The 25,978-nt window shown below is 36.5% G+C and overlaps 1 protein-coding gene across 2 annotated transcripts in view; it reads right to left on the bottom strand.

Moving 5' to 3' along the window:
* TBCK (TBC1 domain containing kinase) overlaps nucleotides 1–25,978 on the bottom strand; it is a 100,051-nt gene that overhangs the window by 62,911 nt on the left and 11,162 nt on the right. The window contains exons 2-10 of one of the 2 annotated variants that reach the window (XM_018072463.2): nucleotides 25,175–25,258; nucleotides 8,075–8,189; nucleotides 6,499–6,572; nucleotides 5,401–5,542; nucleotides 4,827–4,887; nucleotides 3,457–3,518; nucleotides 2,784–2,845; nucleotides 1,915–2,063; nucleotides 831–969 (exon numbers count right to left, since the gene is read on the bottom strand). In XM_018072463.2, the coding sequence (XP_017927952.1) occupies nucleotides 831–969; nucleotides 1,915–2,063; nucleotides 2,784–2,845; nucleotides 3,457–3,518; nucleotides 4,827–4,887; nucleotides 5,401–5,542; nucleotides 6,499–6,572; nucleotides 8,075–8,137 (752 nt within the window). In that variant the 5' untranslated portion in view covers nucleotides 8,138–8,189; nucleotides 25,175–25,258. The remainder of the gene's footprint in view (nucleotides 1–830; nucleotides 970–1,914; nucleotides 2,064–2,783; nucleotides 2,846–3,456; nucleotides 3,519–4,826; nucleotides 4,888–5,400; nucleotides 5,543–6,498; nucleotides 6,573–8,074; nucleotides 8,190–25,174; nucleotides 25,259–25,978) is intronic. The other variant, XM_018072455.2, reaches the window with a different exon arrangement.

Genomic DNA, 25,978 nt, shown 5'->3' with positions numbered 1-25,978 from the left:
AACTCAAAAGTACCTGTGTCTACCTATGGGCAAAGAAATATGCAATTCCTCAAAATCTCGCACTAATTTTGACACTAAAATATCACTTAAAACACCTAGTTCCACACTTTTTTTTCTTTTAATGATATTGTATTTTGGTTGTACACATACTTCATGTTTAAACTGCAAAATAGTAAATTGATATATATCGGCACATAATTATGTTTATTAAGATCAGATAATAAGATTAAAATATGAATTACTACATAAAATTGCAACACGTGTAGCAGTAAGATAAAAGTAGTAATGACTAAAATGCTTTTACAGACTTGTAAGTCATAAAACCAAGCATTTTTAAAAAAATTGATCAGCTAATCTGCTGAATAACTGGATCGACCATTCAGCACTGCTGCTCTATGAGAGGGAATTCAGAATGTGAGAATTTGCTGCACTACATATTAAATTAAATTACAATTTATGTATACAAATATGTAAACAATTTATGTTTACAAAATATGCCATTGAAGCACAGTGAGACATTATTACTAAAACTTAATGTGATTTGAAAGTGTACAAAATTTAGGGACTTCCAATTCAGTATTCTGCACTTTTCCTGCATCTTTTCAAATTTCAGAAAACAAAAGGAAGATGAGGTAGGTGACAGATAAAAGGCATTCAGATAATGCCTTAAGTTAGGTAAGAGGGGAAGTGACAATTTCCTGCTGTTCAAGAATGCTATTTTCAATATTTTGCACACATACAGGTGTTAAAACTAAATATGTTCTCTCAAAATTACTAGCCTTCTCCATCCACCCATCCTCCTTTTCCTTAAAGTGCTTCTCCATCCTTACTTGGGAAGTGTGCAGACAGGTGGCTTTGATCGAATGATTTCCTTGTTGACAAGTTCTTTCTCCAAGTCTCCTCCAGCCAAACACCAGAGATAATAAACCTCTTCAATTGATCTTTCTGCTAAGTAATCATTATCTTCATCTATTGTGAGAAATGACATAAATTACAGCTTTTTAGGTAGTCTGTATTTCTTCTTACAACTCTAAACACATATCGTTGAAAAAAAAATATGCTTGAAAGGTCTTAATCTTAATGTGAAATTTGAGGAAAAGTGACCTTCTCTTTGCAAGTGCCCTTTAGGAAATTAAGGAAAGAAGTCAAAAAAAGAGCAAATATTTCTACAGTTTGCCTTGGAAACACTCAAACAAATACATTTAAGTGTGGACTTTTGCTTTCCGTGTGTTTTTAAACAAAACAAACCACTGTTTTGTATACAACACAGCATTAAGACTTAAAATAAGAAACAAGTGATTCATACTGAATAGTTATAATCTCTCTTCCCTTCACCTACCATACTCACTGTAATAGGTTATAAAATATTTGTCTCCAAAAACGTATAATGAGATTCTCTAAACATCTCCACGTTCATAAGAGGACTTAATGAACTTAATGAGGACTTGAGAGTGGTAACACTTTGAACATACTGTAGTTCAAAACTTGGAAGTTTAACCTTTTATCTTAGAAAGTGACCTCTTTCACAAGGATTTTGTTTTCCAATACTTCAAAAAATCATCTGATGCTATGATCCATCAGAATCCAATTATCAATCCACGACAGAATTTAGTGGAAGAGAATTACCTCGTATATGCACAGATCAAAACTCTAAAGGCAAAAGATGATACTGCTATTGCAACCTGGACTTGAATACTAATGTTAAATATTTATTCCCTGAAGATGTCCTCCTTTGACTTGCATACATCCCTCAAAACATGTCTGCCCATACCTCTGTCCATTAAACAACTTATTTCATTAATGTAGTGTTGTAACATTTAATAGTTTCTTTGAATAAACTTCTGGAGAGAAAACGCAATAACATTTTATTTTCCTTCCCCCTCCTATGACATTTATCCCACCACCTGCTTTTACCTTTACATAATTGACTTATGTCTTCAGGAAGCGTTAAATTAGCACACCTTGGAGAAGATGAGAACAGACCAGAAGGTTTGTGGAAGGGAGGATATAGAGAGGATACCTCCCTGAACAAACTGTCATTCAGCAATTCCTCTGGAGTTGGCCTTGAATTAAGAAAAGAGAATAAAATACTTACAGCAAAGTGCTTCCAAGAATGTTATATTTCAGTGAGAAATATCCTCAGTAAAAAATACTTGCAAGTTATTTTAAATTATATTGGATTTCAGAAATCTTAACAGCAGAACAGCCTACTAATGTTTTTCAATTCATGAAGTAAAACAAACCATGCAGTCTGTTTATAGCCCAAATTTAGATCCCACCTTCACTTAATGTGAATATGAACTATTTTATTAATTTCCCTTCAGTTGCTCAAAGCAGGAATGTGAAAAATACAAATGCAAAGCCTTGATTAAAGAACAAAAGCATACTTCCATTTTCAGAAGGAAGTTGTAGTGGACTGACATAATGAAAAACTTCTTTGAAAGGAGAGATTTGAAGCAGCCCTTATTCTGGTTACAATAGAGCTGTGGCAACCACCATCAACTTCCAGACATAGAATCAGTAAAAGCTGTGAACTTAGAACTACAAATGCCTGAATATTTTTCTCCCAAAATTCTCATATTCAATCTCAAGGTTTTGCACCTCTGATTTGTGTCCCCTCCCTAATTCTTTCCTTTTAAACACTGAAAAGCAGCAAAACCGAGCATTTCTTATATGTAGTCCAAATGTCAATATTTAAAAAAAAAAAAAAATGATTCAGTAACGTTTCTTCTAATTTCATAGGAACCCACGTGCTGTATTACGCCCTTGGACTGAATACTTGCCTCTTAGAAGGTTGGAATGTAAGGCATTTCTTCAGCAGAGCTATGACATTTTCAGAATGGTCCTGAAATGTAAGAAAAATGTGGAAGAGGTCTGTTTATTACTGTCTTAATTCAGCAAGCCACTTGGCTCATGCTTAACTTTTAACATACAGGCTATTCCAACAAGAGTAGTAAAATCTCACACCTACACATATGAGGTTAGTTGTGTAAGACTGAAATGTTGGGGAAGCAATTATTCTCACCTCCCAATCCTACATTTGATTTGGGGAAAAAAAATCTGAGAAATTTGCAAAGTATGCAGCTTTTTACTTTTATTTTTAAATTTAGATACTCTATAGCCAGCTTGAAACAATGCAATACTTGGGAAATTTCTTCTCCTAATAGTCAGAATCCTTTCACATAATGTCTGAAAATATGCAGACACTAAAATTTAGTGCTTATTTTTGTGGGTGAGAACATTTACTGAGACTGACAGCAACTTCAGGAAAGAATATTACCAGTGCTAGCTATTGAAAGGATCTTAGATAATAGTTTAAACTCCAAAATTTTTCATCATATTGCAATACAATAAGTGACCAAATAAGTTAAAAAATTAAACGTGTAAAATATTATGGAAAAAATAGTAAAGTATTATAGATAAGACAGCATGAAAGAGTAAACCAGGTTCACAGACCTTAATAATATCAAGACAACCATGTTCTTCAGCCAATACAGTTACAATATCATCTACACAGCCTTTGAAAAACAAACAGAACAATAAAAAGTTAAAGACTATGAAAAAAGTGATACCAATTAAACAGGATATCAGATAAACCTCCAATCCAATAAAAACCACTATTGATACTGGCTTTTTATTAACATTGCCACACCACTTGAAAGTAAACTATCAAAATCAGAAAGGAAAGTTATTATCATCTACGCAGACAGAAAACTGAAGCCTAAGGAAAGTTGAGCAGCACTTCTAAGCTAACAGTGAAAATCTTCTTGCAGGCTTAGTAGCTCCAGATTGTCAGTCTCTGTCAAATAAATTAAAATAGTCTTTTCACTTGAAAAAGTGAAAAAAATGAAAAAAAAAATCCCTTAAAGGTACCTGCATATAGAATCTTGAAGTAATTTTTCATTTTGTTGCTACTTACAGATAACGGTAAGTTATCGGTAAGCGTTATTTTAGAACTTGTTTTCATCACATTATTGAGTAAATAATTCCTGAGTCAGGACCTAAATGTTTTGCAGTGGATAAAGGTTACTCACAACTTGAATTCAACTTGAAGGAGACAGAAATGCTTCAGGAAGCTTTTTTAACAAAGCTCCAAAACAGGCAGAATTTCAGCACCTAAGCGCTAACTGCTGAAGGAAAAAGATGTTTCTCCTGATAGTAATTAACTTTAACAATATTACTATTTGCTCTGGATAATAATAACTTACTGTTAAAGCCTCAAATTGCAAATTGGTGCCCTTCCGTTCCCCATGGTTATACATAAACCCTACCAGAAATAAAGTTTTAAACCACACAAAACCAGTCCCACTTCCATACTTATTTACATTAAGCAAGAATTCCACATCTACAGTAATGTTTTACAGTTTGCAGGTGAAGCCAGAAACAAGCCCAGATGCAATAGAACACTTCTCAGCTCTCTTTTCTTTTGAGTCCTGCTTCTCCCTGCTGGGCAGTTACTACACAAGCACTGCTAGTGCAGGGACAGTTTTCTTTAGCATCATACAATTCCTAACCTATTTCAGAAACCTCCTGAAACAAAACGACAAATAACGATGAAAATGACCACCATTCTTGAGCATGTTTTTTTTTTAATAGTTTGCCCTTATGTTAACATACTCATAGCTTTTCCAAGGTTATTTTTCCTGGCACCCACCTCTGTACTTTCCCTAGAAAACCAGCCATGCTTCAAATGCCTATTTAATTCTGGACATGAAAGATGACAAAGGTAAATTGCTTTAGGTCTGAGCATCACAAGCTGATTAGTCTGTAAAACTCTAATTGTAGAACTGCTTGGAAATTTGAAAAATTCATTTTGTGCTACTTACCTAACATAAGTATAAATTTCAATCTTTCTGCTATCTCCAAACTCTGAAATAATTTTCTCCCCTAAACAAATAACAAAGTCAAATTAACAGTAGAATACTACTACATGAAAATATTTAGATAACATTGTATCCCATCTATATACAACGACAGTGAAATAAGCTTTTACACGTGAATTTTAGATGTATCAAAAGTATCTGTAAGAACAGAAAATGTTATTTACCCCACCATAGCAGAAATAGTTTCATGCCATCAGAAAGAAAAAATATAACACTGATAATATCTCACAATTGGAACAGCCTGGTAGTTGTGGTCTTGTGGTTCCACAGGCAGCCATCCTTCATTGCTAACACATACACTCATCCAAGCAATACACTCATATCAAGCATCCTACACACCAATATGCATCCTACTACTAGAACAACCACCAGTACTGTCCAGGTAGGAATGCTAACATATTCTGATATTTGTGCTTGGGCGATGGGCAAAGTGTCATTAATCCCATACTCAATAGCAATCAAGTTAATTAAACTATTCCCAAAGAGTTAAAATCAAGAGAATTATCCTCTTACATACCATGCAAAGCTCAAATAATATTATACCAAGAGACCACAGATCTGATTTAGGGCCAGAAGGCAGAGGCTTCTCACACTGAGTATGATCACTGGGTTTGACTATTCCCTGTGCAATTACTTCAGGTGCCAGATATGATGGGTACCTAGAAAGATGCAGCAACATTAAGTAACATCCTGTCTGTCCAAAAAGTGTGCCTTTCCATTATATAATCAGAACAATTTTGCATTTTGAGAAACTAGAATACAAAGCAGACCATTCTATTTTATTCAGTCAAAATCTACACATTATAGCAAAGTTTCACTCCAATTGCAAAATATATAGTGTTTACTACATAAAAGGTCAAATCTCAATCACCAGCTCAGTCTTTTTGTGGGAGGAAATGGCAGCTTTCAAAATAGAATGTCTACATATCTCAGAGAAAATGCACATTGAGTTTTAGTATTAGTGTTTTAAGTTAGTCTATCTTAGACTCGTATTTGGTGGTGGTGGCAGTATTCTTCATCAAGTGTTCCCACTAAATAACATTTGAACTTGCAAAAAAAGTAACAAAAGATGTTGAGGGCATATTTCACCTGCTAGATACCTTCTACATAATTTTAAAATAATACTATCACTTTTTTTTTCTGTCAACAATTCATTACAATACTTAAAGTGGCAAAAACCCCACTGCAATAAAGCATGTCATTTTGGTCACATGGTAGGATCTTTGAAAATAAATCACAAAATGATAAATGAGACAAAAAAAACCTACAGTGGCGTGCAATAATGAAGCATTGATTGTGCATTTACCTAAATTTGAAATCAGGAATCCAGGTCAGAGGGAACTACTAGCATTTGAAGGCAAATCCAGGCAGCAGGGACTGACAACAAATAGCTAGAACAAGATGCTTGCATAGTACCCATTATCTGTCTTTCATCCATTTCACCTCTTAAATGACATTATCAGAAGCTTCTGTGTAAGGGGTGTATGCAACAGATACACATTAAAATAACAAACTATAACCTGCGCGTACAGCACATTTTTAAAGATGATTGCTCAAAACATATTTCCTGAAAAAATATAACTGATGTATTTTTATTGTGTAACTACACCCTTACCCTATAGGAAAATCAACATCAACACCTTGAGCTGTCATATGGTAGAGTCCAAATTTAGCCAACTTCACATGTCCCTGAAAAGGAAAAAATAAATTATTAAGAGCAGCAGAATCTGACATTGCAAGAATCTGCATTTTTGTTAAAAGAAAAAAAGATCAAAAAATTATTTCAATTTGCATTAGCTGTCAGAGGACAGATTTCTAGAAAAAGTCACTGTCATATTTCTGCATCATCTGTTATGCAAAAGTTCACTGCAAGTTACAAAGGTCCTTATTTCTAAGGCTTTTTACTTCCCAAGAGCATTAAGTAATCATTTTGTTCTGAACACACACAAGAACATCAGACCTTTCTAAGTTACAGTATAGCTTCAGTAAATCAAAAGGGCTTAAATATTCTACTGAACATTTTTCCTGTTTGTAAACTGTTTACAATCCTATTTGACTCCTAGAACTTCCTAAACATGACCACTATCCCCTCACCTCTTCCATTTAACCAATCTTGCTTGTGCTTGTCCAGTCCCTCCATCAACTCATTACTATCTTGCTCTCCCTACCTCTATCAAGTCCTATTTAAAAAAAAAGTCTTTTTCAGGTGCTTGCTTTTATTTGTGGAGGCAGGAAGTAAACAGCAAAACAACAAAAAATTGGCATAGAAGTTAAACTGAGGTCTTATTTATTGCTGGATTTTGAATTACACTCAGCCAGCCTCCAGATGGTGCAACAGAGAAGGCTACTCAAAGGGCAGGGGAGAGCTTAGAAGTTTATGGTCTCACGGCCCTCTTTTGTTCTTTTATTGATTTTAGGAATATCTTAAAATCCTAGAGTACTTTTGCATGTTAGAGCATTATTATGATTTTCATTTGTTTACAAGCATATAAAAAAATACGTTTCTTATTTCCTTTGTCCTCTCTTCTCTTTCTGCCTTCAAGGGGAGGATCTAGTTATTCTATCTAAACTGAGCAAGAAGGGGAAGCAGAGAGGGGTTATGCAGAAAGGTCAAGCTCTTTAGCTGTCTGTTCAAATGAAGCAGCTGCTCTGAGTACAAGAGTAGCTATTAATTTCTCTGAACTCTTAGGAGCAGAACCAGTATTCCACACTGCCAAATCAATAGTCTAACAGAATTGAGAGACACTTAAATTTGAATAATTTAACATGAACAAAGAAATATGCTAACATCTTAAAAGTCAAGCATCACACTGCCATGAAACACTATTAACATCGAAATAGCCATAGGAAGTATTTTCCTACTGAAACAGCCAGGAAGGTCTTGTAACTAATTACAGTGATGACAAGTAGACTTAAGTTACCACTTTCAGAAAAAAAGGGAGAAAAAAAAAATGTGGTTTGGGATAAAGTAAAATGTGAAAATAGAAAAATAAGTTCTGAAATACATTTGAAATTTCAGAAATAGAGGAAAACTGTAGTTTAAAAACAAATAAACAAAACCAACACCTTTTCAGATACAGAGGTTTTATTCCCCCCATCAGTAGACATGTGACTGTTCAGTCTCCATATACAACACAGAATGCTACTTGTTATTAGCAAACAAAGCCATCGATTCATTCGTGTAGCTGTACCTTTCGATCCAAAAGAATGTTGCAAGGTGAGAGTGCTCGGTGGACCATTCCATGTTTATTCATGTATTGCAAACCTTGCAAAACCTCATATGCTATGCATAAGACCCTTGAAGAACTGAAAAAAGGCACAAAACCAACAACATGTTAAAGTGAACGTTTCATCTGTGAAAATACAGTTTTCCACAACTATTCCAAACACAAGTGAGACATTTACAATTCCAGAACAGTTTAAGGGATCACTATTGAATATAGTAGGATATGTTCAGTGCTATACACAACTCCCCAAAATCTAGGGTTTTGATTCATCCTGAACTGGTCCTTAAGAACAGCAGAAAATGATGCCAAAGTAGAAAATATTCTCTGTGATAGAAACTATGATTCAATACCTCACCTAATGAGGTTTTGAAACTCAGATGTTAACTAGAACTTATTTAGAAAATAGAGACCTGCCTAGATCACACCTACAGCCTTCAGTCATCTCCAAATGTGAAATAAGAAACAAAAGAAACGTAAGAAAACTTCATTTTCAGCACATATTGTTTTACAACATTGGAAGTATCAACCTCATCATCTTTGGAAAGAAACAATGAGGTTTACCACCCAGAACATTTTGACAAAACTGTGTATTTTAACAAAAGTTATTATCTACTGTAAGAACTGACAGACTTAAAGAGGAGTTTCTGTGAACAAGTGATCAGAAATTTATACAAAGACCATGAGTAACAGGCTTCCCAAGTGTACCCAAAATAAGAACAAAAGCCACAGATCTCATGTCATCCAGAGAGATTCCCTCTAATTTTTCACTTTCCTCATTCTGCCCACTCCCCCTCAGACATTTCATGTCTGTTTGGCAACTTTTTCTCTGAAGGCACTGGTTTATAAAATGTCCAAAAAGCAAAGAATATCTACTAATTAAGTCCTAGTTTTACATTCTACTTTTTTTATTTCATTGTTAAGGAGTAACATATAATAGCATTCTAGAGGATGTCATCACCTTCTCTTGCTTATTAAAAATTTGTGCAACAGCAAGATGATGAGGAGTATTATAGACTACTTAGAGTGACAAACCAACTAGCTGACTAAACACCCAAATTAATTAATTTATACACCTTCATTAGCTGCTATTCATACCCGATGGAATGACAAAACTTTGTTCCAAGAGAAAATACCTAGATTTTGACAAAAGTCACACTTCCAGGAAATTCTGAGACTAGTGCAACACAGAAATATTGAAAAGAGACACAACTAAGTTACCCTACATGGAGCTATTCTCTAGATGATAATCTTTTTCCTAGAAGAGCTCTGTACTAATTTACACTAGTTGTGAATATACACTTTTAAGCTATGATTCAAGCACAAAGGGAATCTATTCTAGCATCTGTCCACACTACTGTATCTTAGATCATAGCATTTGAAAATGATTCTTGAGGTCTTAGTGATTTGACCAAAACCTCATGGCTAATAACCACAAAAACAAAACAACACCCCACAACAATCTTGCTCCTCCTTCACTAGCACTTCTTTTTCCCCATTCCTCCCACCCCCAAGTTAAATACTATACCACAGCATCAGACACCATTAGCTGTGTAGTTTTTTCTCCCAGTCGTTCTTGGGCAGAGATATAACTGTGGTAAAAAAAAAGTACCTTACAAGTTTTCAGTTTCCTTGTATATTTTTTTGCTTGTAATGCAAATATTAATGATAATTGTTCCAAATACAGTCCCCTCTCTCATTTTCTGCACAGCTTTGCAAAACAAGACATGAAAAATAAATGAAAAGAGTATTCATGTTTCCAGTAAGGAAACAATTGCATATAAAAATCATTACATCATGAGATATTTTAGCCTAGAAAGTGTTTCTTTGTATTAAAAAATAAAAATAAATATAACGCATTAAAGAAAAATAAAAGTAAATACAAAGTGCAATTTGGGGCCGTTTGCCTGAGAAGTGCAGTGTGTTCTGCTGGCGCCAGGGGGCCTCAGCCACCCATTTATTCTTCATCCTCTGCAGTTCATACAAAACCAGAACACGGACAAATACGTGAAAATACTGCTTTGGGATTCTTTGCTCTTTAAGATAAACCCTTCAACGCCATTACAACGATCACGAACACATAAATTATTATTACTTTTCACTGCATATAATTCTCAGTGCTCTTAAACTCTTGATGCCACCCTGCTGGGCAGAAGTGGTCAGCCAAGTACCTAACCCTCGTCCTTCAGCACGCACACCTTCTCCCCAGGAGACAAGGAACTCTGTATAACAAGCTATTCATAGTGCTGCACATATGTAGTTCTTATTTACTGGGGAAAACACACTGTGTGGTTATTACACATGAGATTTTCACTTAATTGCAAAGGGCCTAACAACTTGTTGCTGTTAGCAATAACAAGAGATCTCTCTCCTTTAAACTCCCCAAGGCCAAGTTCAGCAAATGTTCCCAGCCTTGCTGCAGGTGAGTACCAAGGTTCTCTCCTTCCTTCAGTGGGTCTCAGGTACAGCCACTGTCAACACCACAAGCCTTGCAACGGTGTTCTGCAAGTGGAGAAGGTGCACTCATGAAGCTGCTTTCAGGCTTCAGCTTGAGTTGACATTTAAAAAACCCCACAATGTAAACAGAAAAAGAAAACTCAGTCCTAAAAGAGGAGGACACGTAAAATCCAGTGTTGGTGGTGAGCTTTGAGCAGATTCAGAAACTTTTTCCCTGATTATCTGGAAGCCTGTTTTTCAATTGACTAGCTAGTGCTGAACTATGACAGATCTAGGGCAGTGGTTTAGCTCTTTGGGCCTCTGGAACTGCAGAGGTTTCACTACCCTCCTTTAAGAGGAGGTAAAGGGAAAACCTACAGCAAAAGCACTAAAAACAACACAGGAGAAGAGGCAGCCACATGCAAGCGTGGCAGATTTGACACCAACCATGCGACACCACTGACCTAATGGGAGCCATGACAACAGTTGTGTGGCATGAAATACCCTCTTCATCTTAGCAGCTGATGAATACAGTTGTGACTTTACATTATGGTGAAGGAAATCATTCCACTGCTCAAAGCAATATAGCAGGAGGCAGTAAGTAAAAGCATGTAACTGTGAGATGCACTGCAGTTTCCTAGCTCTCCTAACAAACTTGGTATAAGGTTATTTTCCTCTCCACCAAGAGGAGCAAGAGAAGAAACAGCAGGTTCTCTGCAAAAGGAACACTCCACAGACAAGACAAGGCATGATCTTGCTACAACTACAGCAAATGTTCAAGGAACCAGCTTCATTTTAATCCTCAGTCTGGATACCAAAATCTACGCAGCTGTAGCCTACTTGGCTAGGTTTTTAAAAAGGGGTTATCTTCAAATGAAAAGACTGTACACTGATATAAAATTAAACTGCTTGGATTTAATCATTGCCTGCTTTGGAGAAGAAGAAACATCACCACGAAGAGGGGCCATTTTGTGATCCTTCGTACTAGAAATCAAGACTTAAAACAATATAAGGATTAAAACCAATATCAGGTTTGGGGCTATAACTTGAATGTATAAAACCATAGAAAAGGAAGTACAAAGGATAACTGAATTCCTCCCTCAGATATTCATCCTGTAAGTATGAGGGGGGGAGAAAAAAACCTCTACAAGCTGATATGAGCAAGTTCAGCCAACAGTACAAAACCCAGCATGCTTAAGAGTGGCATATGCATGGCATTCATGGGTGGAGAGAGAAGGGAAGTTGACTTAAAAACCCACAAAAATGAGGATTGTTTTATTACCTCCAGAATTTGTCATAACAAAAGTGATACCAGACAAATGTAATACTAATTTCCACAATGTAATAGTACACAGGTGGCCGTACCGTGCCTTCACAAAAACCATCAACTTTTCCACTTAGCAGTCAGCCTGATCTCCAGTCTGTTGAATTCTTACTGTTAAGGACACGAAGTCATTTTCTGGAAGTTTACTTCAAGAACAATAAATGTAACCTGTCAGGAAACAGATGTTTTAGCAGAGTTTCAACCTCTTGTGGTTCTGCAAACCCACATATGAAATAATCTGATTGCTTATGACACGGTTGTCACTTCTTGGATTCAGACAGGGCAGGATGAGGGGGGAAGCAAAGATTCTTCTCAGTGCACCCAGGACATTCTTTCATCTGACTGAGAACAGCTTCTGGGCTAGGGTGAAAGGGAGGAGTACAAGAAGGGAAAAGTACCAGAAGAAGTTGGCATACCAAGAGTCTTACCTTTCTCAAAAGGATCACATACTAATAAACAGAGAAATTAGGAAAGAGGGATTTATCAGGAATCAAGTGAAGACAATAAGCCCAGAAATTAATCAGGGGATTGGAGAGCTAAGAGTGATCATATTCACCCAGTAGTGACTGAGCAGCACCTTGGAAAAAACAGAGAGAATTGCCCATACCATAGATCAACATAAACACCACATCAAACAAAAAAGGTTGGAAACATTCACAAATAAAAAAACTTCCAAATTCTAGAAATGGTCATACTAGCTCAGATAAAAAATTATATGAGACCACTATCCTTTTTAAAAAAAAAAAAAAGTAGGTGGATGCCTAGGAGACAGGGAATACAGAAGAAAGTATATATGAAACATTCCTTGATATTTTCTGGCTTCCAAACTCTTTAATTCAAGCTCACTTTTGTATGAAAAAAGTTTGCCTCCTAGATATTATGTCTAATAATATCACTTACTAGTTGCAGTGGAAATCCACAGCTATCAAGTATTCAGTTGGTAAAATCTCCTCGCTGTTTTATCATTGCTTAACTCCAGAGCAGGAAAAGCAATTTCAGAAAACTGCATTTGACAGCCAGCAGCAGAGTAGTCCCTACATACACCACGGAATGCTGAAGGGAAAACTACTTGATGCACAGCATCTTGAATGCTTAAGAACAAGAGGACTGTAGATCATACAGTTGAAAATTGGAGATGGCTGGGGTCAGGAGGCTTGGCCTATTAAACTGTTTGATTAAAAGAATTCCAATGTGAGAAAAGAAACAATGAAGAGATAAATTTGCAGCATTCATATCAGTATTGTGGAAGTTACAAGTTCACACAAGTTTCTTTTCCTCCAGTTTAAAAGAAAATCAATGCCAATTGGCACACAAATTCACTCTATTCATTGTCTTAAGAGAAGTGCATTCACAGCATTAACTGGAAATACATCTTCTCCATCCTTTCTCAGTGCTGCAATAAAATAGTTTAATATGAGAGTAATTGGGTATCTCAAAAGATCTTTCTGCTTGCTCCAGTCCTACCTTCTCCTAGACTACGCCATCTATCCTTTTGATGACTGTGACCAAGGCAGATGTAGCTTGAATTCAGAATCACATTCTGAGTTGGAGGGAATCCACAAGGATCATCAAGTCCAACTCTTAAGTGAATGGCCCATACAGAGATCAAACCCATGATCTTGGTGTTACAAGCACCAGTTAAATCAGAACACATTGATGTACCTGGACAACAGAACAGGAGCAAAAATCGCTGGGGCTCGGAAGCAAAGTCGAGGCAGAAGCAAAATCATGGGGAAAGGAGAAATATTTCTGGTTGTTACAAATACATCTGTGGTATTTTTAAGTGGTTAGGGGCAGTTGTAAATTTCAATTTCCTTTTATGCTATCATGTTGTATCAGTCAACATGGAGTGCCTAATCCATCTCGTAGAAGGAAAAAAGCTGTGCCTGGAAAGTACTGACAGCACAATCAGCACTTAATGGACTAGTTTCAATAACAGTGTTTCATCTAGTGAAGTGAACAGAGGCCCCACTGGAATTCAAAAACAACACAGGACTGGTATCAGAAAGCAAGACTCATTATCTACTTAACTGTACAGTGTCCTGTAATTTTTGTATGTACTAGAGATGCGTATGTGGATTAGTACTAAGTCATGCTTCTTCAATGGAGTGGCCACTCAAGGAAAGACAAAATTGATAATAAAAACTGGAACCACAACTATTTTGACCTCTCTCAAGAAGACAGAGCAAGACTAAATGGGATAAGATCATGCTGATGAATCCATATTTCTGAGTTCCTCTTTCCTCAGACTCACAATCCATGGGTACATACAGAGAAATGCATGCTTAAATAAGTCCTTTATCAACTCTGTGCATCTTGTTCTAACATTGTAATATTGCTATAAACAATTAAACTCTAGAGGAATTGAATCTCAGCAACGAGGAGTCTCATGAAGCTTATGGCATTGATACACAGGAGCAAAAAAATGGGTTCCTCTTCCAAAGAGAAGTGTCAGACAGGGTCTGCCCTAAGGAAGCACACCAGAGCAACACAAACCAGCAACATCATCAATCACTACCCCAGAACTCACGAAACAAACACCCATTTGGAATTCAGGAAGGAGATTCATCACAAAAAATTGTCTGTTCAAAGTAGAAGGGAACCAGGTTGTTAACAGATGTAATGTTTCTGAACTAATAAAAGTGACAATATTTCAATACAAGCAAAACTATAAAACAAAGAAAATGACATTTGCAGTTAGTTCCATTACTGCCAACAATGTGGATAGACTGGCTAGGAGTGGTGTGGCCAAGTGGTTACAGCAATGGATAAAGTTTGGGTATAATCCCAGCTGAGACAATCACTACCCTGACCTCAAGAAAGCCATCTGACCTCCTTATGCCTCAATCAACCAGCTGGAAAACTGGATAAAAAGCAGAACTGGGTTGAAAACCAGATGTGCAGATAAATTGGGTCTTCCTGGGTAAATAAATTACAAAATACCCTATATAGAACATAAAGAGTTTGATGCAGGTGGGAATGGTTTATTTAGCACTTTATTATGTGTTTGATTAAAAAATGGCACTAGGGACTGAGATTGTAAACACTGCCAATTTACTTGGAAATGCATTCACATTATCAAAATGAAATGAACTGGAAGGGAATGCAACAAGCAGAGAACAAATAAAAAAAAAAAAGAATTTTATAGACAGAGTCCTCAGGAAGTCTCTAACTCATGCACGGAATTATTTCACACAGGATATCTTCAACAAGTTTGTATTGCTCATCTGAGGAAACTCAAAGTCCTTTAATTCCTTTTTTAAAATTCTAAGCTGCAAGTATGACTTTAAAAGCAACACGGATGATGTTATGTTTTTATGAAGGTCTCAACTTGTAATGTACGATAAAAAAGTCCATAAAACAATGCATAAAGGCACAGATAAAGAACAACATATATGGAGCAGATTGAACACAAAGACAGGTGACTTTTCAGATCATTATCACTCTGAATGATTTAAGTGTACCTGCTCCTCATAAAACAAAAGAATTCATACATTGCACCTTGAATTCCTTTAGGACATCCAGCATTCGACCAAAAAGATGGGGGAGCAAATGAACAAAGTCCTTTTGAAAAGCAAGCACACCTTATAAAGCACAATTTTAATGAAATCTTTAGTGCCATCTGGTTTAATGCACAGAACAGGAAAGATACATCCATATTCCCAGTTTTCAATCTTGCCCCTGATTAACTTCTAAAAAAAAGACTTTTTTTGCATTTTAGGCTCAGCTGGCTCATATGTAAAAGATATAATAGGAATACTTTATTGGACCAAAAAGTGCAATGAAATCAACAAAATTTCAATCACTAAAGATTAGGCAAAGTAGCCCTCATTTAATATCAGATCAGAGACTCTGCATTCTTCTCACTGACTATACATTCTGACATAAGTAACGCAATAGAAATAGAGGCACAGGTGACAACAGGAGAACAAGACCTAATGAAAGAAAAAACAAGACAATGACCTCAAAATATACAATAAAGAACTTAACTTCCATAGCATTATATACATGTTTTTCCACACTTCACATTGCCAGCATTTCAGTGAAGCAAACAACACATCTCACATTCTTCTCTCCTTCTCCAAAAGGAGTCAACTCATAAAATGTAGGAGTAGAATTAAGATCAGTTGAAGTCAGATCTCCAAAAAAATCTTTATTTTGTTCTCTTTTGGACTCCATCTGAACAAATACATACAAAGTCTATCTCAGTCTGACAGACCCAGGAAAACAATCAGATAACATATAAAAAGGAGATAAGGGAATTAAATGCAGCTAGGATACTCTACCATAAAAGGCACTAAATCAGATCTTCAGCTGCTTGGGGGTGTTTTGTTAAGTCAGTTCCAAACCAGGCATCAAATACCATGTTCTAGGGAAGGACCATCATTCCTTTGTATGTGAATGCACCAGCATCTAAACTTCTAGGCATAGGGTATCTCTAAAGCATAGAGCCCTTGACATGAAACGTTTACTATGCAGTAAATGGTACAAGTAGTAGTAAATGGTACCAGTCTTAAACCACTCAATCATTGAAGGAAAAGTGACTTCTAAAGATGTGATGAATGGTCACACAGAAGGCAGTGCCAATTTCCTTATGTTCCTCCATGTTAAAGACGTATCTGAAAAACAATTGCCATTTGTATCCCAAAATGCCAGCTGGCAACTATAGATCAGCATCTGGCTCAGACTCTATGCTTTTAAAGACACCTAAGTTTATAACAATTCCGCAAGTGACTTTTGTAGCAAGCAAACCTTGCTACAAACATATGACCAAAAAAGTAATAGATTTAGCAAAGATCACATCTCAGTTTGGAGAGTTGAGGGTAAAACAAAATCAGAGGTTCGGATTTTTCATCATAACCTTTGTTATGAAAATAAACCCAACAACTTCATACAGTGGGAACCATTAGAAAAGGCAGATGCTTGATTCAGAATGACTAATAAATAAATAATAGAGAAAGGCCAGCAGGTCCACACATTCATGAGGCTTACTTCAAAAAGAATAGTTCTACTACTATGAGGAAGACATGCGAAGGATTACAAAAGCTCACGGTTACAGCTACATTAGTAAAATTTTTCTTTCCAAAATGAAGAAAATATTGTGAAGTAATCACATCTAAGTGAAAAACTGTACTAAGCTATCATTTTACAAACCAGAAAATGATAGTTACAATACATTGGCAAGAGTTGGCAACACTGACTTTGCAGAAAAATAAAGTTCAGAGGAAGAATACCATACATTTCAAAGTCCATGTGATCCCTGTAATTTACTAGGGATAGCACATCCTTTCAGCGTATAGGGCAGTATAAAAGGTGGTTATAGAGACTTGTGAAAGTGTGTATCAAGTACCAAAGCAAGGTGCTCCACAAAACATTTTCATTATTTCTCAGTGTGTTAGGGAAGGGTTCGAGACATACTGAAACTTGAAACCATGACACCGCTAAAAGCTTAACAAAAACCAATATTTATTACCAAGAGGTGGCCAACAAAACAAACAAACCCAAAAGGGAGGAAGGAGGAAAGAAATAAGCCCCCAGCACGACCTCTCCAGTTACCCAGCTGTTGCCCATAAAGTTATCTTACTGACCTAGCATGCCTATAATTACCCACAGCAGAAGCTGCATCCTTGGAGAGTCAGCGAGTTCACAAACTGGCAGGCGTCCCTGCCAAAGGCAACGTTGTCCTTGGTGTGAAGTTAGCAGCTTCCAAGAAAGCATTATCTACTTTTATACAATTAACTGAGTGACCACCACCTCCCAGGTGTGGCCAGCACTGCCCAGCCAGAGGCCCTCAGTCCCACCCCCTATTATGTAAGTGCATCTCTTCTGCGCATGCATAAGAACTTCAGAAATCCCCTAACGCACATGCAGTCTGCTTTGGGGGTCTTTTCTAATTGAGTCAGGGGTTGAGCCTTCCTCCCCTCCTCATCACTTTCTCCTTCAAATGCCCTTGGCGGACAATTAGCCAATCACAGAACACAAATTAAAACAGTTTATACAGAAGTTCTCCCTCCAAGGATGAATTCACTGTTTTATCAGTGAACTTGGCAGGGAGAATATAAACTACTGCAGGTGTCTGGGGCCAAACACAGACCAAAAGTATCAGCATAAATTCACCCTACTACACTCAGCCAGCTACTCTTCACCCAGCTCATTGTAGCACCACACAGATGAGAAATTTTGCTGATGCACAACTTGACAGATTTGAGATTTTTGTAATGTAGGAAAGCTGAAGTTGAGGAAATCTATTTCCCTTTCCTTCAAGAAAACCTCTGAGGAACATAAATAGCAAAGATGGAGACCAAGAATTATTCTTCTTGTTTTGGTATTATTTTTACACCAGCAAAGTAAAGATTCGGTCAACACACATTTAGCTACTTCCATACAGCCAGAAGGCTGTGGAGATCTGGAGTACCTTCCTATCTGAGAGCACAGTTATTTTAGTGGAAAAAATCTTTGCAACATGTCCTAGTTAGAACAGCTGGGACCAGTTCATCACTGTATGGGTGTAACCCAAAACTGTGTATTCTATAGCCTTCCATGCCATTTCCCAGAAACTGTTATCAATAGACCATTTACACCATCTGCCCAGAGCAGCCTGACTCCTCGGGCTATAAACTGGGTGTTAAGAGGCCTGTGAGATAGGAGAATGCTCCTGTCCTCACACCCATTGTGGAACTCCCTGCCCTGAGGGAGGTACTGGGCATTCCTCCCTGAACCAGAGGATATATATAATCTTGGAGTCTTGGGACTTTTTTAACCACTCGTGGGATCCAGAGAAGAACTGTGACCACCACTCTCAACCAGACTGAGACCACCACTTTTCAACCAGACTGCAACCACCACTCTCGACCAGACTGCAACAGCACTCTCACCAACAGGGTTTTTTTCCTCTCTCCTTTTACTTTGGACTCAGGGGGCCCAACGAACACCACTCTGTTCATGCCCCAGGGTGCTGGGTTATACATTTGGGTTAAAAACAATTGTTTGTCTGTATAATCATATTTATTGTATTGTTTTATTAAATTGTTATTCTGATTTATAATCTCTCTTTTGAGTTGGGTTCATTTCCCCTGCTGGTTTACCTTTAAACAAGCACACAACATCGCTTCAACAAACTATTAAAAGAGGAAGCTCTGCTTTGCACACTCTGAAGACACTGTCCAATGGCTGAAGTTGGCATGTTAAGACTATCAAAAATTCAGGTATCAGTTAATGCACTCTCTACATAAAAATTCTATTCTGAGCTGGGGATATCTACCCAGCACTTACCTAACAGAACATAATTTGGCCCATTATTCTCCTCTTCCACTACAGATTTTTGAGTCTTTTAGTAACATAAAATTACAACTTCAATTAGACCAAGTTTACAGAACACCATTCTTCCACATTTTTCCATCAAAAATATATAAATGATTGAAGGAAAAAATTACACTTTAAAAAAGCTTATGTTATAATACGTATTATCAATTGCTTAGTGTAATGTAAGCTTTTTTTTAAAGTACAATTTTTAAGTCTAAGTGTTGACCTAATGTCAGTTATAAAACACTATGTTGACCTCGAGCACATCGAAAGTGCTCTTTCAAAGGGAAGAACATAATAAAATAATCTTTTATAGTCATCACTATCATTCACTAGAGAGAATTTAAAAATATGATTTCCAATCTCCTTGTTTATAATCAGATGACACCTTTAACAAATCCACACTGAGAAACAAAAACTGCGTTTGATGTCCAGGCATTAATTTCTAATGGAACCTACGGAGTTATCAAAAGTTACAGTAATTAACCAAAACTGTCCATCCTGTGTCATTAATGCACCCAATAAACATCCAAAAGTTATTCAAAGCTTTAAATACTACTCTTAAAACAGACATTGCCATATGCTTGTTCAGCAGCAATTCTGTCAAGTCAGCAAGTCAGTAGTCTTTGCATTAGCCACTCCAAATTACTGTTTTTTGAAGGTTTGCTAACAGGATACTGTTTATTAATTTCATCACTGCTTTTCTGCCCCTTCCTATTAAGAAAGAGTTGCACAGAGTTTTCTAGCATGGTCTTTGCCAGGAAAAAAAGGAAGTGGGCTGGAATATTAACAAAACTGCCTAACTATGCTACAGTTAACTTAGTGCAGCTTTCTTCTACATACCAAGGCCAGAAGGAAAACATTTTTGTAATACACAGCCATACACACATGAAAAAACAGTGGGCTACCCTACAGTCTATGTTTGAAGCACTTCTTCATAAAACAAATGTTCATATGCTCAAGGTACATTATTTTCAGATACTAAAGTAGCCTCTTTTCAACCCGAACTGCTATACAATTCAGGCTTAGCTCAATAGGATGACACAAGGATTTCCTCTTGTCACTGCTGTCTTTATCCAGACAGAACTCATAAACTGGAAGGTGTAACCTTGTATCTACTTGATAAAGACAACCGTGATTTTACCAAAGCTGAGGATTATCTGCTACAAAGATCAGTGTCATAGCAATACTTCTTCAGAAACAATCACCAGAACAGCAGCATTTTGAAGTTTTAATTCTGATGGGGAGTGGGCCATAATCTACACTTGCTCTTAGGAAAAACTCTGCAACCATGCCATAACAAGACTAGATGTCTTGACATACTTCAACTTCTACTGCAAGCAGAGGAATTTGATATATCATTACTGAGAAGGAGCTTTCTAAAAAGTTTTTGCTTAAAGCTACATTTTTCACAACAGGGAAAAGCTATATATATTTTATTTGTAAACAGTGCTTTTGGTTGAGTCTTTCAACAGAGGCTTTCATTCCTATAGTATATAGTTCTTGGTTTTATAACAAATGTATGCATTGAAAATGAATTGGGGAATATCCACAAAAGTAATTCTTATTAAAAAATTAATCCATATTTTTTCCTTAAGCCAATTTGTTTGCATATTAGCTTCTCTCCTTTCAAGAACATGCTATGCACAAAATACAGAAGACTGTAACATGGTTTCACAGTGCTAAATGTTTTTTTCCCTATAAAGAAAAGCAAAGACAGTGTATTATTATTTTTATAAATGCCACAACAGCAAAACAGTTGGAATTGACTTGTACCAACTGTTTATGATCTTACAAGATCTGCTTACAAGAGCAGAAGAAAAATGAGGTTTCAGAATCACTAGAAAATAAAACCTCATTAATAACCTGATCAATGAAAAGTTTTAAAAGAAAAGCTGAGAATGAAGTGTAGTTATTAATGCAGTTAACATTGTTGCAGCTGTGTGGCAGTATGAACTGAACTCACAATTCTAGAAATCATGACTGGCTAACAATAAATAATGCTGTCCTTGCAGTCAGACAGGACTGACTTTTTGTTATTAATTCTTGCAGGCACCTCTATAGGAAGATAAGGCATTAGTAACAAGACACATTCCTAATTAAACCCCTTCCCCCCATTTCATAAATTTGCAACAATTTTTTAAGCTATGAACAAACCTTGCAACACCGCACAGATCTTGTCCTAAAGCCAGGAATTTTCTGTAGATCAGTAGACTTTGCAACAGTATTATTTTAACAAACAACTTGGCTATTATGTAATTTTTAAAAAAATCTAAATATCTAAGGTTAAAAGCCTACCTAGGTACATTTTAGTGTTTAGCTCAAAAAAATCTGTATCCCTGTATCAATGGTACAGACACTACTTAAAAGTGAAACAGAATGGAAAGTTCTGAGAAGAACAGTCTGCAAATGCAAGTGATCAAAGAGACTTTGCAACTAGGCCAATAAGCAATGGTGCTTTAGGAATTTCATAGCTAACAACTAACATTCTAAAAGCCATTAGGAAGTGCATCACTTTGATCTATAAACTAGTACATGTCATCACAACAGGGAGGAAACACCTATCTGGAGAGGTAACCATAAACTTACGTGTAGCCAAAGCAGATGCCTGACTACAAAGCAGAAATTTATCCATCAGTATACAATTAATATTAAATGTGATATGAGAAATGTCACCACCAAAGGGGGAAATAGAGATGACTATAGTTGCATGTAGGAGAAATCCACACAACAAAAGTTGCCTGAGGAAAGGGCATGAGAAACACAACACACTGTAAATATGCAGGGCATACTCCCAAATACATAGGAAGTATGACTGGCAAAACATAAAACAAGCAATGCTGGGAGCACAAGAGACCACACTGTGCAAGGGCTGGTGAGTGGTTACACAGAAGCATCAAGCATAGATAACAGTAGAAGAAAGACCAGTCCACACTTCACTCAAAGAGCTCTCAAGCCTTTCCACCTTGAAGCTTCAAGGGGCTTCTAAGAACCACCATGGCCCATAGATGCCACTGTTGACTGTACAGCATCAGCTCCATAGTATTGTATACTCACAGCTAATTTGCAGTAAGTGTTATAAATTTTCTGTTTTGTGAACACAGTGATAATTAATTACAGGCATGAGCTAACCTTTAGCAAAATGTGTGCTGCTAATGAATAAAGTCAACATTTTAAACCTTAAAACTATCCTGAACTTCCAGCCTTCTAAACACTTCTATCACAGCAATCTCCAATTCCCTGGTATCTATCTAGTTATAAACCCAAGGAGAGAACATCCACATGTCAAACCACGACAGAGAGGTTTCTAAGCATATCAATGCATCTAAATAAACTAGTTGTCCCTAATTAGTGACAAATGTTCTCCTGAAGACATTGTTCAGTTGTTGCAAAGGCAAGAACTTGCACTTTAAAAATAAAATCCCATTGTAGAACAATGCACTGTATAGCAAGTCTAGTGAGTGTTAGCTCTTCCTTTTTTTTGCTTCCTAAAATCAGGATAGAGTGTCAAATACTGTATTGAGTTGGAATAAGCATATACTAACCATATCTTGTTCTCACAGTCTACAGGCAATTTTTACTCTAAACACAACTATCATAAATTGATATTAGGATAAATAATGTGCCTTAACTCCAGTAAGATTTGCACAACACAAATTTGACATTTGGGTTTTCAGGCATTAGCTCATTAGTACTAATTTGCTCATTCATGTAGAATGGAATTTTAACATGTTCCTTACACGATTCCTTGCACAAGTATCTCTTCAGGATGAAGCCACTCTCCTATTGAGGATGATGTTTGCTCTGTTTGAGAGAAACTCAACATCCTCTTTGACTAAAAACTGTAGACTCCAAACTTTCCACTACTTTTGCATTCAATTAACTCAGCATAACTCATCTTCAGCTCAAGACCTTTAATACTGCTTTTAGCATGGAATCTGTATGAAGTATCTACAAGCAACTACAGAGGAAGCAATAACACACCTCTTCCACATCTCCAGACTTTATATTGTATACAGCTATTGTATCTACATTTTAATAGCAAGAAGCAGAGACTATCCATCTCAAAAAGTAGGATTCTTCTCTTTTTGCTTTTTCCTGGAATAGAGAAAGAAAAGAAACAAGGATGCACTCACTGTTACTCTTCACATGTAAGGAAGACATGGACATAGGTACTGAAATGTCTTTGTGCTGCTATCAAACATTGCAGCCAACTATACAAGCAAAGAATCTGATTCCATACCCAGAAAGTCACTCAAACATCAAGAGTAACAATGTCCACCTCGAATACCTCAAGAAAACTGCCAATTGTTTTCTTGTTGTGAGAGGAAAGGCAGTCCCAGGAGACAATTTATGCTAAAAGGAATGCTACAGAAAGATTTGCAGTCAGACTAAAAATTACTTACAAAAATAAAACTATACTTCTACATGAAGAAAAGTATTAATTGGACAATATATAAACAAGTCTGGACTAATGTATAATGTTTCATCATAGATTTGGAACTAAAGCATTATCAAGAAACTAAAGGAAAAGTCTACAGACACTAAATGCCCTAACTATAGAATCTCACACATGCTTAGGAAAAAAAATAATTTTAAGTTTGTTTGTTAATGCTACTTCATCTTACTATTACATAATTTATCCTTGCCAAATGTGGCCTCATTGTGACATATGGACTTCTCATGTGAATTTCCAACACAGACTTGATTCAAAGCAGAATATACTCAGTCTATGAAACTCTGCTCATATGCAGCTCTTCAAGGCAAATCATGTAAAACCTTCAGCCTTTTGATGACTTGCACCTGTTTTACAATATTTTTGAAGAATGCCTGGCTACTCAGAAATCGCTTTTCCTCCCCATCTAATTTCTTCAGTTTCACTTCAAGTTTGCCAAAAGGACACTAACAGCAATGATGGCATAAAGAAATCTAGTTCAATCAATGAAGACAACTGTTTAATACAGCCAATAAAACGTACTCATCCAAATCAGACAGATCATGTTTTCTCCAAACTAGTAAACAGCTGCAGACACAGTCTGCTTCCCATCAAATGTTCCATGTATAACAAACTATACCTTGTATCTCTGATGGTTCACTAGTAATTTTTCAATACCATGACTTTCAAAACATATGACAACTATATTTTATTGAAGAAAGGAATAGACTTAGACTGTCCAAGCCACAAATTAAAGACCAATCCAGAAACTCTACTGTAGGTGCCAAAAGTCTGCTGAATGTCAGTATTTGCTGGCATTTTTATTATTATGAATACAAGTGCAGAACAACTTCTTCAAAGAAGAAATACACTTCAAGCATGACAGAAAAGGAAATGCTCACAACTCCTATTATAACAGCACAGGAGCAGAGAAAATAACTCCTTTAACACTGTCTGGAAAAAGTATCTCAAAGGAGTAGTTAGAAACATGTTTAAAAGATGGAGAACCTTAAAGATAAATGTACATCCTACATTCTGCTCTTTGGCATCAACAATGCTCCAATAACTAGCAACTTTGAAGAGCTAGTAAAATTTTGACTATCACTACCCTTAGTGAGACTGTTAAAGTACAAAATGTCTACCCACCATAATTTTTTTGTGACTTATTTTCAATTCATTCACAAGATAAAAATCCTTGCTTGTGCAAGAAGACACGGAGGAAGCCAGTCAGACTGAGGCACATTTTCAAATCTCTGAACAGCAGTAAGCTATTATGATCTTAAATCAGGTATTTACTATTTTTGTGTGACTATATACATAAATTCATGGTTCTTTAAATATTTAACTCACTCCTGAACATACTTCAGAGAGCTGATTCTGCACTAACATGACTGTTATAAACTAAAATTAAGTGCATACTTTCTCTGATTGAGCGCAACAACAAACAGGACACTAAACTGAGATTGAACAAACAGGAAACAACGACCCAGACTACAACCTCTCACACAGAGAACAATGGACAGTAGTCTGGTGAAAAATGGGTTATCAATGCCTAAAATTTTTATCCTACCCTAAAACTCTTATCCATGTTTGCAGCCTGAGTTTCCCGTGGCACACAAGTCCAAAAGAGCTCTCCTGCTGTTATTGTGATGCCCTATGGAAGCACAGTACAGAAAATTGGGATTAATGTCACTTTTAGAAGCATTAATTGTAGGTACAATGTCCACGTGGCTATCCCCTGAAACACAGAAAGAAGAGCTACATTAAATTCCTTTCCTGTATCTAGTTATGTATGGTAAGAATTGCAAGAGCTGACACTCATTTCATCCTTTTGAGAGTTCTTGAAATTTACCTGATAAGAGTTTTAACAGCAGCAGAGGCTTAATCCAGGATCCCAAATGTGCAAAACTCAAATCAGAAAATAATATGGCCGTAAATTACCAAACACTTACGTGCATTAATCTTTGAAAGTGAAGTTAAGCATATTAACTTTGAGGACAATGACAAACCATCTCTGCAATGCCTGGGGACTGCTTACACATTATTGTTAAGTAATGAATGAATGAATTCCTGAATATAACACAGGTCCAGCTCCTAGAAAATTTTTGGTGATAACCTCAGTAAAATGACTTTCTGCATTGTGACAGAGCAGGTAAAGTATAGGTCTAATTTCCAGTATTTGGCTCCTATGTGCAACTGATTCATCAGAATTAGAAAACCTGGGGAAAGTCTGAGGTTAACTGAAGAAAGAACTTCCCTAGTTTTTTTTTTTAAGTATAATTCATATATTGAGGAATGTCTGCCTACTTGATGCATGACTTCAGCAAAGACTAACTGCAAATAACTACCAAACAACTGTATGGCCTGTTTTCCA

The sequence above is a fragment of the Manacus vitellinus genome, unplaced genomic scaffold (assembly GCF_001715985.3).
Source record: "Manacus vitellinus isolate BGI_N305 unplaced genomic scaffold, ASM171598v3 scaffold_0_pilon, whole genome shotgun sequence".
Taxonomy (NCBI): Eukaryota; Metazoa; Chordata; class Aves; order Passeriformes; family Pipridae; genus Manacus; species Manacus vitellinus.
This window is presented reverse-complemented; position numbering and strand designations above follow the sequence as displayed.